General features: G+C 38.9%; 1 protein-coding gene across 1 annotated transcript in view; it reads right to left on the bottom strand.

Moving 5' to 3' along the window:
* The window catches only part of dcc (DCC netrin 1 receptor), a 145666-nt gene that overhangs the window by 70168 nt on the left and 61548 nt on the right, over positions 1 to 13950 (bottom strand). Inside the window, exons 11-12 of the mRNA XM_085461002.1 lie at positions 7769 to 8007; positions 5487 to 5625 (exon numbers count right to left, since the gene is read on the bottom strand). Coding sequence (XP_085317128.1) covers positions 5487 to 5625; positions 7769 to 8007 — 378 coding nt within the window. The remainder of the gene's footprint in view (positions 1 to 5486; positions 5626 to 7768; positions 8008 to 13950) is intronic.

Here is a 13950-nt window from a genome sequence, read left to right as displayed (position 1 = left end):
CATTCTCCGCCATGCTTTTTCCACCGTATGAAAACAAAGGCACTGCACATGTGCGTTTTACCCGTATTCTATCACAACATTTCATTTTCTTATTGTTGCCCAACATTATACCGGTATTATCGTGAACAGTATGATATGCCCCAGCAGAGCGTTCTCACTCCCGAGGCGTAACATGTCGACGTTTTGTCACGTCCCGCGGCGTTCCTGAGGAACGCGAAAGGAGACCTTCGGCGTTCTTATGGTACGCGGCGGGTTATTGCTGGAATCCAGTGCAATGACGCTCCCGCGGTAGTAGACGTTCCAGCCCTGTATTTCAGCCCTAAACCTAACCTTATCCCTAGCCCTGACCATAACCTTATTCCTGACCTTAACCAGGACTTTAATGATGTTAAATAGCGTGTTTCTAAGCGATTTGAAGAAAAAGAGCGAACATGTGTAGGTTCAGTCCAGACGGTTCTCATATTTCCTCTTTTTCCGAGGTCGTCATTTAGGAATGTGGTGGGTGGCCGAAAACGTAATATGGTGACGATTTGTCACCTAGCGTAAAATGTTACGCTTTGGGAGTGAGAACGGGTTGGCCCCAGCCCTATGCTGGAATTCTTCAAAGAATTTCCCTTTCCTAGCTGTTGTTTAATAATGTAAACTTGTTACTTTGGTCATTTGATTGGCACTTTATGTATTTGTATACTTGGTTGTTAAATGGATGGTTGGATCAGACAGTCATGCTGGATCAGACAGACACATACAGACGGCTTTTCCCTTTCACTGTTTAGTCTAAACATTTGCACAACGTCTGTCTGTGTGGGAAGTTCCAGAGTGGACAATAATCTATAATGAGCTCAGTTCAGCTGCTCTTTGGCTTTGTTGTGACTTTCTGCTGTGTTTGAACTTGAGGAAATTGTACAGAAGGTAATTTTCAACACTTTCCTGAACTGCCCTTTTGTGTTGCTTCTGTTGTGAAAATGTCAAGCGCTCGGCCTCACAAGAAAGACTCTGGCTTGTTGTCCTCCTCCAACCATCACCATGGAAACTAAGTGGCAGCCTATTAGATCTGTAGTGTGTGATGGCTGCGGGTGCTTCCTGAGTTACAGATGTGATTAAAGACGAGTTTTTAAGTTTCACACCAGGAAAGGACTCAAAGCTTGCCCCCCAGAGCTGGCTAATGAAACTGCTTGTTAAATCTGACAAGACGAGCTGGAGGAAATTACAAGTTCCTGCTGAGCCTGTTAGTGATGGTGACAACCTGTACTTATCATAAATATAGAGGAAAACCTTGAGAAAATACATTGTGAACACACCTGCTGGTTAAAGTAGTGGTTCCAGCACTCAAAGCAGATATAATTAAAACTATTTTCAATTTGTAGTCAATGATCCTGAATTGTTGACTATTGAAGATGATCACCATAATAAATGTCACCAAAATAACAATTTTAACTTAGAAACACAACAGGATTTAAATGTGACACCAAGGACTTCCAAATGACAGAGTTACTCTCAGACAATTATTGTCAGTGGGACCTGAAGGTCTTGAGCAGCTACACAGGTTGCTCAAGTGTTGTCACTGATATGATATGAGTGCTGTTGAGTTGGAGGTGAGTGATGCTTTTTTTTAAAAACAAAAACAAATGAAACCATTGAAGAATAAGAATATTAAGAGGATACTTCACAGGCCTTTGCAGGTAACAGATACAGCCTTTTTGTGTGGTTATTCTTTATATTACATATTAAGGATTTAAAACCAATATTCTCATGAAAGCTTTCTTTAGGTTACAAGCATATTAAGTAAAAATTTTAAAGCTAAAACCGAGTTAAAAAATACGCAATAGAAAATAATAGAAAATAATATGAATTTTGGATCATGGCTTTGTGATTGCAAATAGAAAGACCATCATTTTGGCTTTCATGGCATGCAGTTGTGACTCCTCACTCTCATTTAGAAATGAATGTTTAATCTACTGTTTTTATTTCTCAGTGTTTCCTTGCGAACAACTTAGGTTAAAAAGAACTGTCCAAAGACTCAAACTAGGTACAGTTCCCAGCCACAGGGCATCTGTCGGAAGAAGCTGGCCAAAACTAAAAGTGGAAAGAAAGTCGAAGAGGAACTTGAAACCAAACATCAGCCCTCCACCACCGCTGTGCTGCTATTGTTTTTCCCAGATGTAGCGATATACGTTATGGCCAAAAATCTGCACTGTGGTCTGTACTGTCCTTTAAAGTCTGATATGTAGTTCCTAGATTTTTTGCAACTTCTCTGAGGACATCATGGTGTGACCTTGACTTTTTAGGGACATCCACACCTGGCAAAATGCTCCATCCCATCAACTGCCAGAATAATTTGACTACCACAACCTGACTGCTCCTTAACCTCTTAATTCTTATAGGTTAGGGCCAACGGTGTACTTTGTTGAATTTTCTTTTTAACATGAATGTAGAGTCTCTTCTATTCTAAAATAATATAATCAGCATGAGTAATTTGTGCAAAAATGCTGAAGAAGAACACTAAAAACACACTCTGTATTTTGTTACCCTGTGTTTATACATGTGTAATAATAATAAAGTTGACTTTAATCCTAAAATGTTAAAGGAAAAAGCAGCAGATTAACCATAGCAGTGCTTTAGGTAGTGAGGTTATTTATTTATTTGTTCAAAACAATGAGTAATTCTTGTGGGCAGACATACTTTGTGTTTTGTTATGCTTTGTTTTTTATTTTGAAGGATTTGGGTGGTATTTTAGATTATCAGCTCCCAGGGGAGGCTGCAGCACTGAAAGCGCTGCAACACATCAAGATTTGTCAAAAGGCTAAATTCTTGTGTGGTACAGCAACCCAGCGAGCCGAGGAACATTATAAACCCTTGCTGGAATATTAGCTCAAAGCCATTTTGACTCTGCAGAGACCTCCATCACAACTAATCAAAAACAAGCTTCAGATTCCTAAAAATAATAGCTCATTAGAGAGAGAGAGAGGATTATTGTTGTTCTAAGGCAACACTGTCCAAACCAACAAATGCAGTCTAAGTAGCATACACCGTATGAAAGCTTAATCACCTATTCATTGCTCCACCAAGCAATCGATCACCCACATGCATTTTTTATTGACAAAAATCAAGTTCATTTTGAAAATGAAAACAAAACACACTGAAAAGACAACTTTGCCAGATATCTCAGATTTAACTGAAATGTGAAAGGTAACTGGGTTCAATTCACTGAATAAATGCTTGGAAAAAGATGGTAATTTCTTTATGAACACAGGTTGCAGACTGTCGGGAGTGCTCGGGAGATGATCCAGCATATTGTAGCATGATGCAAGCTAGGGTCATGCACACTGAGAGGCACAACCAAGTGCCTTTGAGTTCCAGACAGACAAGCAGCTGCTGGCTAACCAACCAGATAGGCTGACGGGCTGACAAGACTGCAGTTGTGACAGATGTGGCGATCCCAGCAGACAGAAAATTCAGGAAGATTCAATAATAGAATCAAATAAAATAAAATCCAACCATATCAGAGGTCACTGTCCAAAAGAGTTCAATCCTAGGAACAAGACACTGTGGAGAAGCCTCAAAGTTTCTCATTTTGGTTATGTTCACATCCATCCATTACATTGAACTTTTACTAGCATGGCATACTGAAATGGATGTAAGAGATGAAATATGAATGAATGAATATGAAACTATGCTTATGGCCTAGGAGAAGGTCAACTAACCCTACCCTTGAGTGGCTTGTTAATGACCCATTAGTTTCAAAGAGGTGGAAAAAAAATGCATTTTTAAAGCAAAATCCTCTCAATGCTTTTTATATCATTTATTTCAGGCAACTCCATGTGAGGACCACATACATGAGATGGTGCTAATAACAGTAATGCAATTATGACACAAGGAGCAAGATCTTCAGGTTCATCAAGGTTCATCCCCTGGTGTCCAAGTGTCTATAGCTTTTAAATACACCAATACCATTATGTGATACACTCTAATGTACAGAAATATTTCTCATATCTGCATTTCCTATTTTTCATAGTAAGACGGACACGTTATGAGCTGCAGTAAATGCAGTATTTACTTTGTTTTGCTTTTTAAAAAGTGGTCAGTATGTGTATTGTTGTGAAAATATGGTCAGTGTGTGCCTCCAGAGCCAGTGGATCACTGCAGGGACTGAGTGGGCTCAGTCCGTCTGCTCACTCTGAATGTCAATGTATTCCAACAGGCCCCAGGGAACCGGGGCCATAATGCCGTTCACGCTTAATTGGGTGACAAATCCGGCAAACATGATTGTAAACATCCTGAAAGGGATACCTTGACATTTTGATTTCTGTCTGCGGTTGGGTTTCATTGCTGCATTGCTGAGTTGTTGTGTTGTTGCGGGAGAGAGTGGAGTTTCTAGATGACTGTTCACTGAACCAAAACATCATTTCTATCCATAGTTAAACTTCTTATTAAAAGTAATTGCTGTTCAGGGAGGGGAAGAAAATAGAGTAATGCATCTCATTGTTTGGTGCACCCATGCTTCCTGAAGCTGCCCTTTTCCCTAAATGTTACTTTCAGTAGAAACTAAAGTTTCTGCACAATGAATGAATAAATGTCAGTCAAAGATTCACAATACATTCACAAAAAACAAATAAACAAATGATCCACCTCAAACCAGGGTTTTCACAGTTCCCATTCACTGTTTGTGTAATCAGCAGTGCAATCTGGCATCATAGCTACTCATTTAAGGCAATAAGATATACAGTTGGCTGCTTTTCATTTGCATTAAGTTGATTTAAATCAAGGACATCCAACAGTGCTCAGAGAAACAAAGCAACCTTTAATTTAAAGTCCCAGAAAATTATTTTCAAAATTATTTTTGATTTAAATCTAGTTCTGCACCCTGTTTCTTGATTTCTTAAAGTGCTTTGTGCCCCATGTATGTGAAAAGCACAATGTAAATAAATCTTCTACAGTAGCTTGAAACAAGTTGTGCAAATAAGGGCTGAAAGACTAATAAAATGCCTTTCGAATAAGTTCCAAGTTTACATAGGTAGTAGCTAATGATTGCATAGAAAAAAGGGAAGCTAAAAATATTTGCATATTTGCATGCATGAGAAAATATTTGCTGTATAAACTTACTGCCTTTCTCCAATCTCCAGTAAGGTTCAGTTCAAAGTGAGCTCTACCAACTTTCCCCTCTCATCCGACCAATAAGCAGCTTTCAGAAAGTGAGAAAGGATCTTCACAGAATGCAGATTTCTTGGTGTGGTAAAACTGTGGCCAAACTGTGCTCTGTCTCTATCTGGCACAGCTACAGTTTGTGCACTTGCAGTTGAATGTGAGGCACCTGTTGGTTGTCTGTGATGGGAATCGTTAGCGCTTCCCTGACTGCTATGTGGTTAAAGGGCCTGTTTGGGAGGTCTTGTGTTTGGGAAATAGGTTCAGAAACAGGTTCGGCTTAAAGTTAGAGTCAGACCTACTATGTTTATGAGATCCTAACAAAGGGCAGAAGTTGTGAGACTTACCTGCTTCATATGTCGTAGCATGCGCCGTCATACTCCAGGTGCTGGACTTGCGGCCTTTGGTGACCATAACAGCGAACTCGTACATGGTGTTTGGTTTGAGGCCAGTGACCGTGTGGCTGAGGGCCGTAGTGTCTGCAGACTGGACACATGACATTATTTGGAAGCTTAGATGGCTTTATGTTAAACTAAACAATACGAGAATAAAGCTGCTATTAAAAGATAAAATATACAGCAAATACAATCAACGGATAAAATTACAAAAAAAAAATAAAATCACATTTCTAACCCTAAACCCTATGCTGTGGGAGTGATCGTGGTGGGGCGCCTGGATCAACAATGCCAGGGCCAATTTTTTGTCCTATTCCAACCCTGAGGTCATTATTATTGAGGAGCTTAAAGGTTTAAACATAGAAATATAATACAGTTATTTACAGCCTTAGACTTTTATTAAAATTTGATAGTGTCTACTTCCCAAACTTTGATGTCTGATGACAGGGAAGAAGAAGCAAAGATGTTGCCACTTTCTCTTTGTCTACTCTTTATTAAGAACAATGGAGTCTGCCCTTGTATAGATTTCCTTTTTACAGTATTATGGGAGCACAGTTCAGATTATTTTTTCTAAGGTCTTTTTCACTCTTACAAGTTCTCAAGAGTTTGGTTTTCCAGGGAAACTCAGTAACCTAAAATCGAACAAGGATTTTTTTTTTATCTTGCTTTCAGACCACCATTAATGATACAACCCTTGTGTTTTTACTACTTCACTGCAACAGTGCTGCCTAAAATTTTAAGTTCTTTCTGCCAACTGAGAGATTTTTTATGTCAATAGAAGCTTCAAAAGTGTAAAAAATTATTAATAAACTTTGGTTTGTAAGACGACTCCATTCTCCAAGAGGGGTGTGCATGATTATTCTTGGTGGTATTGAGCAGCAGCAACAGATGGGGCACTTGTAAAAATGTTAGTGAAGGAATGAGATGGAGATGAAAGGTATGAACTTTAATTCCTGTAAGCTGATAAATGAACAGCAGCAGGAGGTGGAGATGCAGTTGTGAGACTGCACATCCTGGAGAAATACTGATACGCTATATTTGAAATTAGGGTAAATAATAAATGTGTATACAACATTTCAATTTGTGACTACAGCTAAAAGAGAGAAAGTGGCTAAAGACGTAATTGTTTCATTGTTTTTGTAAATTACATGCAAGACTTGAATTGTATGAACTCCAGAGTCACGTCCTAAACTGGGACAAACAAATCCAAACTCAAGCCCAAGTTAAGAAAAGTCCCATTATTAAAACTGAAATCCTTTCATTTCAAATATCTAACACAGCATCATTTGTCAGGTAAGGCTTTACATAATGAGTAGATGCTAAGGGAAGCAAAATGTCAAGATACTGTGAACTCCATGTTAAACCTCATGTCAAAATCTAAGTTTGGACCAACAAATTAAGTTATAAGACAAATCAAGAGTAAAGAGAAGTCCCAGAATTTTGAATAATTAGGAAGGCATTATTTAAGAGGTAATGTAAATCTAGTAAATCTAGACCAATAGATGGTAAGTTAAGCACAATGTTAAGATTGTTGAAATAACCCTAATCCAAGACAAGTAAGTCTTGTCCAATCTGAACTATAAGGATCGACAGGTTCCAAGTGAAGAATACAAAAGTCAGATCCATGCAATCAAGTCTCATGACAAAGTTTTCTGTCAAATCCTCAAAATTATCTCTCATGACCGCTGGCTCCTAAGTCAGGTCCTAAAGGCCCAAGTCAAACCCCCAAGGAAATACTGAAGGCAGCTAAGTATGCCCCATACAAATAGCTTTGAGCCTCATCATAACAGCTAAGTAATATACATTTTTTTTAAGTTCTAAGTTAAACCCAAGCTTTAAAAAAATTTATGTAATCTGTTTTGTTTATTTTGCAGGATTAGTTTAAAATACATGTCTTGCTAAAAGCTTATTTTGATTTTTAGTGGAAGCCACTATTTATTTGCACTTCACAGAGACAAGATAATAATCAGTCTGAAATTGAGATATACACAAATCCAAAACAAATTATTTTCTTGGTCCTACTGTTGATTCAACATTACTATGTGATACTAAAGATATTGACAATTAGATCATTTGCTTTTTTTATAGTTTAGGTTTTAGACTTTAATTAATCACTTATTCGCTCCAATCAAAATCAAAGGTTTTATTTCACTTTCAAAATAAAAGTCTGAGGGTAAAAGTCCTCAAATGTAATGTCAACACCCAGAGCATGGACATGAGAGTCTGTGATTTACCTTGTACTTTCCACTGGTGGAGTAGCTTGTCTTCCATTTGACGGAGTAGTAACGAACTTCTGATGACTTCTGGTTCTTGGTCATAGAGTTATCGGCCCAGGAGACACGGACTGAATCCGAGGACAGAGCCACAGCTTGGACCCCCACTGGGGGGATCATGGGAGTGCTGGTGTCTGGCATGGGAGTGGGGTATTTATCAAAGAGGTGGAAGAGGTCATCCTCAGATGGGTCAATGGGGTCTTTGGGGGGGGGGGGGGTTAGCGGTAACCAAGGCGTTTGGGAACATTTAATGAAATCATACAAAGCAATGGAAGTGCAATAATGACGTTTAGATATGGGAAACATATTGAAGACAAATATATAATTACATAAATAATAAATAGATAAGATGACATGCAAGTTTGGAAGAGACATGCAGCAGGCAGCCATGTTTGTTGGAGAGGAAAAGGAAGAGTGGTGGATGAAGAAGTGAAAAAGAGGAGAAAAGGAGAGAAAAAAGACAAAGATTAAGGAGACAAAGACAGATTAAAGACGTTATTCTAAACAGCAAGTGGATCCACAGACCCACAAAGGGGTGGGGCCTACAGGACAAACCCATTTGGTGACCACAGTTACTATAATGGACAGAACCAATGGCCAGTGACACTTATTTTTTTAATTAAAGAAAGTGAGGAAAAACAAGCCTTATTAAAAGTATCTGTGTGAATGAAATCCAGCCATCCTGAGCCTTCTGCATATTTAAACAAATATAAACTCATTGATGTGGATCTGTGGTTCCAGAAAACCAGAGAGCTTACGCTACCTACAGATGCTTTAAGATATCTTTCAGGAACATAAATTAAACACACTGTGTTTAAAAAATGTAACTGATTTTGATCAAATTTCTCCATTTTGTCAATCACTTATTTGTCATTAAATTACTGGGAATCTCTCCAAAATCAAGGAATCATTTGTGTGTGTGTGTGTGTGTGTGTGTGTGTGTGTGTGTGTTTGTCCTTTGCCTATGCGTACAACCAACAATCCCGTCTACATCAAACTTGGTAGGAACCCAGTTAAGTACATTGCTGAGTTTGAAGACATAATGGTCAGTGGTTTTAATGTAATTGCTAAAAAAACATTTAATAGCACTTCCAGCTACCCACTTGTGATATGTTTCGGGGAACACTAGTGAATTCTAGTCATGGCATCATCACCACAACTAAACCTACAAGAACACTTCTCACAATTTGCTACTCAATTCCTGGTGCTTCAAAGCAATGGACTACCGCAAGATTACATTTCAATTGGATTATTTTTAGCACTTCCATCAGTTAGCTGTGTTCCCCAGACTCAAGACGCTTGTATACTGTACCAGTATACAAAATACATGTGGATGTACTTCACTGAGGGTACACTCAGAGAAGCACATTTTCATTGACTGTATCCTCTTAGTTGTCCTCTTCAGGAAACTGTAGCATTATGTGTGTGTCCGCTTTCACAACAACAAATTTCTTATATGTGAGGCGTTTGGAGGACATTTACGGGGTTACACTCTCGCCGAACAGATACTCTTTCAGTAACTAAAGATAAGAAAAGTCAGTAGTGGAGCTGGAGATGCAGGCTGAATACCTCAGTGAATGTGACTTCTGAACCAGAAAAATGGAAGAGCACCTGAAGGCAGCAGGATGTGAAAAAAAGGCATTAACAGATGCTAACAGAGAGCTGGAACGAGCTGAGGTAAACACAATGAACTAAAGAGTGAATAAAAATAAAAGCAACTCTGCTGGTTTCAGCTCTGTGACCTCTGATCTACAGACCGTCAAACCTACTGAAAGCAGAAACACAGTGATGCAGATCGTTTAAAATACACACAAACACACCCACAGTAGAGTTAAGAGCGCTGTTTACTGATTCACTGCGAAGCCGTTGACACGAATTTGAACTGAAATTTTATTTTTAGTCTTTTTCATTTAATGAGCAAAACAGCCTGTAGGGCAGCTAAAAATGAGCATTTGTAATGCGGGAAAATCTCTGTGCAGTTTGGTACTGGCCAAAATGCTGATGACTGAGATCAGATATATGGAATATGGAAAAGTTAAAAGATGCCAAAAAAAATATAAGAACAACTTTATTGCTTATTTAAATGTTGCTTTACTTTACTGTGAAAATAGAGGGCAGCCAGCTCCAGCTGAGAGTGCTTTTCTTCTTCTCATTCTATTCCTCTACCTCTACCTTCTACCTCTAGAAAATAAGACGAGAGAAAGCTGATCTTTGTCTGTCCTTCTGCAGTATTTTTTTTCATGATTCGAACATCTTTTCACCGAGCACACTTACTGTCTGACACCCACACACACAGATTTTAGAAGTGTAACTCGAACAAACCCTTTTGAACTTTACATCTGCTCACACTGCACTGTCTCCTCGGGCTTCACATTAACAGTCCTCAAATTCCACCTACACTATCTGGACTTCGTGAGGGGTCAAACTGGGCTATAGATTTAAGCTGGCTACCACAAAACTACCTCCATTACTTATACTGACACACTGATCAGTAGTGATTCTACCGAATCCATGTATTTACAACCATATACCCAGCAGTGGTCTGGTTTTATGCATAAAGTCTTCTCTTGCAGCCACATTTAATGTAACAAGAACAAGAGTGCTTCAAATTATTAATTTAATGAAATTATTAAATATATGTGATACATAGAAGAATACTTATTATGCTCATTTCCAGACACATATTTGTATATTTCTGGACTCTATTATAGTAGCTGTGCATGAATCATGAAATAAATAACAGACACACACAGAAAAAGAGCAAAGTGTCTGCTACTGAAAGAAATAAGCCTTACAGTAAGATAAAAGTAGATCTCTTTGTAGAACAAACAAATCTCGAGCTTACATTTTCATATAACAGTGCAACAGATCGATATTTTTTATGCCACATAGCTACCATAAAAATGTTGTTTTTTAAAGAAAGAGCTGACAGGAAGTAGAGGATTTCTGGTACACAATTGGTATGCATCTGCAAGCCACACCTGCCTCCACCTCTGCTCCTCCTTTTGGTGCTATGTCTGACCTAGTCAATAACAATAACTGCTCTCCAGTCATCCAGCTTTCCACATAGAGCTGTGCCAACATAGAAAGGTCTCCAAAAGGAGCCAAATATAAGGTACGCTTACTAAATTTGCTTTTACAGTAATAACTTTTAAATTGTGGCTTATGTTTCCAAATACCTTTTAGGGACTGGATTATTAGATTTGTGATATGTGGATGTCACCAGTATAAAGACCAGCTTCTTTTAGTAAGGGAATACTGTTGACATTGAGAGTATTAAAAAAGTTCAGTTGGAAAAATTTTTTTTTCATATACATGGATATAGCTATAAAAATAATATTAAAGTTTTACATTTTGTTACAAATATTTGATGATAAAATTAAACAAGTTTAAAATATTTAGAAGTAATTCCTGTGAGACAGAAACTTCAAACTGTTCTAAACGCTTGGTTTGACAGTTTTTGTCATGTCATTGAATAAGGACACCCTAATATGGTCATCTCAGGCAGCCCCACCCACCTGCTGCTAAAAGCCCTACATTCCTAAGAGATAGCCAATCAGAGGCAAGTAGACGAAAAGAGAGGAACAGGACTTAATTTCAGACAAAGGGTGAACTAAGGTGCAGCACCAAAGTCTTTATAAGACAAAGATAGATTATTTTGAACTGTAATTAATGCAGAGCTACTCTGGTAGAGTCCAAGAAACTGAGTTGGAAATATTGCAGAATGAAAAAAAGAAAGAACAAAACCCCCAGTAATATTATTTCAATTTGATGACAAGTCAAATAGCTTTACTGCATTATTACGGTTTACACCACTGGATGGTATCGCAGGTTGAAACTCTCTGTGCGAGTTCATATGAGGGTAGCATCAGCTGTGGGAGCTGACGCGGGCTCATCCTGTTGCATCTGCAGTGTAAACGAGAAAATCAACATTGACATCTGATGTGCAGCTGCAGGCCATGAGAGAGAGAGAGAGAGAGAGAGAGAGAGAGAGAGAGAGAGAGAGAGAGAGAGAGAGAGAGAGAGAGAGAGAGAGAGAGAGAGAGAGAGAGAGAGAGAGAGAGAGAGAGAGAGAGAGAAATTGTTTGGAGCTGCGGGGCGAGCTGCACCAGGCGGTGTCGTGGTTAAACTGGTCGTCCAGCATCACAATAAAGCTCCAGTCAGGACAGAATACTGATGAGGATGAAGGACACGCCTCTTCCTCCACCCCCACTGCGCTCTTCTCTCTTTTCTCCTCCTTTCTCTCAAAAGTCCTCTTCTGTATTCTCACATTTCTTCATCCTTTCTAATCCCTCTTACCTTCCCTTACTGCTTTTCCTCCTTCCCTTCTCCTGCTCTAACTTTCTGTTCCTTCTTCACTTCTCTCTTCCCATTACGTTGTCCCTCGTGTATTTACTTCTTCCTTCCTCTCCATTCTTTTTTCTCCCACTATCCTCTTATCCATCCCATCATCTCTCTCGCTGTCTCCCTGTCTCTGCGGTCCTCCAGTCGTTGATTAAATGGTAGCATGGCGGTTGGTTAGGGATCAGTTCTGCAGTGTGCGGGCGGTGAGGACGAGGCAGTATATTAACGAGGATCCCGCCGTTAACGAGCCATTTTTTTAAAGCTCTCGTAAAAAAAAAGAGAGAGAAAGAAGAAGAAGCCTCTCCAGCAGGCTGCTGCCATGACAGGACACACAGACAATGTGTGTGTGCGGGTGTAGGTGTGTCTGTGTGTCACTGTTGACGACCTTGGCAGAACAGTAATGGGTTTAGTTTCTATCTCAGCCCTCAGGGTCTCGGCTTATCAACTCCTGACTGTCACATTGCAACGCCATGTTAGACTGTTTATCTGTAAAGAACTCCCCCTGTATCTGTGCATCGCTGAAGAGCTCCAGCTTTGTGTATGCATCAGTGCAAAATGTATGCATATGTATATGTATCTCTACTCTGGATGTTTCTGTGAGATTCCAGAAAACTTCAGATAGGGCTACGAATCTCAGGAAATCTAAGTTTTTGTCTACAAATTTCTAGATTATTCCATTTCTGTCTACAAATCTGCAGGTCTTTAAAACTCAAGATGCATCTTAGGAGTTCTAGATTACAAGATGTGTCTCTGCACATCTCTAAAAAATGCTACATTCCTCCAGAAAACTCTGGAATCTCCCAGATACCAAGGGTTCCAGATGTTTCTACCTATATCCAGAGAACTCATAAAATTTGTAAAATTCTTTTTTTGTGTGTTTGAACTCTCTGGTTGACATTAGCATATCTACAAATCTCTAAAGAACCACAGGCATGTCTTCAAATCTGCTGAAAATCATATATGTATGATCCAAAGAACTCCAGATGTTTCTACGTGTCTCTAGAAAACTCACGGTGTCTATGCAATACTAACAAAACTCTGGATATTTCCTCAAACATGTAAAATAACCTCACATGGTTTTGAATCTTTATGAAGATCAACATGTCTCAGAAAGACTGTAAACATGTTGACAAATCTCAGAAACATCTGGAGTACATGTATCAATGCAACATTTCAATGTGTCTGTATTTCTATGAAACTCAAGATGTCTACATATCTTGAGACAGTATCCCCATTCAGGATGTCCTATAATCTCTAGAATACGGATATGTATTCTTGTCTAGATAACCAGAGATTCCTTCAGACAACTGGAGACCTGTTGCATTTGTTGAAAATTTTAGCTATATATGTATGGAGAACTCCAAATGTGTCAACAGAAAACCTGATCGTACCTATCTACATGTAAAGATCTTCAGGTACGATCAGTGCAGAATGCCAGTAAGTCTAACAATCTACAGAAAGCCTCTGGAAGTGCTGAAGTGTGTAGTACTACTTAGCCAACATATTCATAAATCAACATGTGTTGGTGTATCTCTATAGGAGTCCAGATGTGTTTACATATGCCAAGAGAACCTCCAGATGTACTTACAAATCTCTATGGATCTACAGATGTCCTCCACTCTCTCAGACACTCAGGTGTGTTTAGAAATGTCCAAAAAGCTCCACATGTGGAGATGCATTACTACAGAACTCCAGATGTTTTCAACAATATCTCTACAGCCGCAGGTGTTTATCAAATATCCATACATCTCCTTATGTGTTTCTCCACAAGACCAAATATGTTTGTGTAATTCAAAAGG

The sequence above is a fragment of the Copadichromis virginalis genome, linkage group LG7 (assembly GCF_057382275.1).
Source record: "Copadichromis virginalis isolate Kocher_CV1m ecotype Utaka linkage group LG7, C_Virginalis_male_GT1.1, whole genome shotgun sequence".
NCBI classification, from domain to species: Eukaryota; Metazoa; Chordata; class Actinopteri; order Cichliformes; family Cichlidae; genus Copadichromis; species Copadichromis virginalis.
Note: the sequence above shows the minus strand (reverse complement) of the source record. Positions and strands in the feature narration are given on the sequence as shown.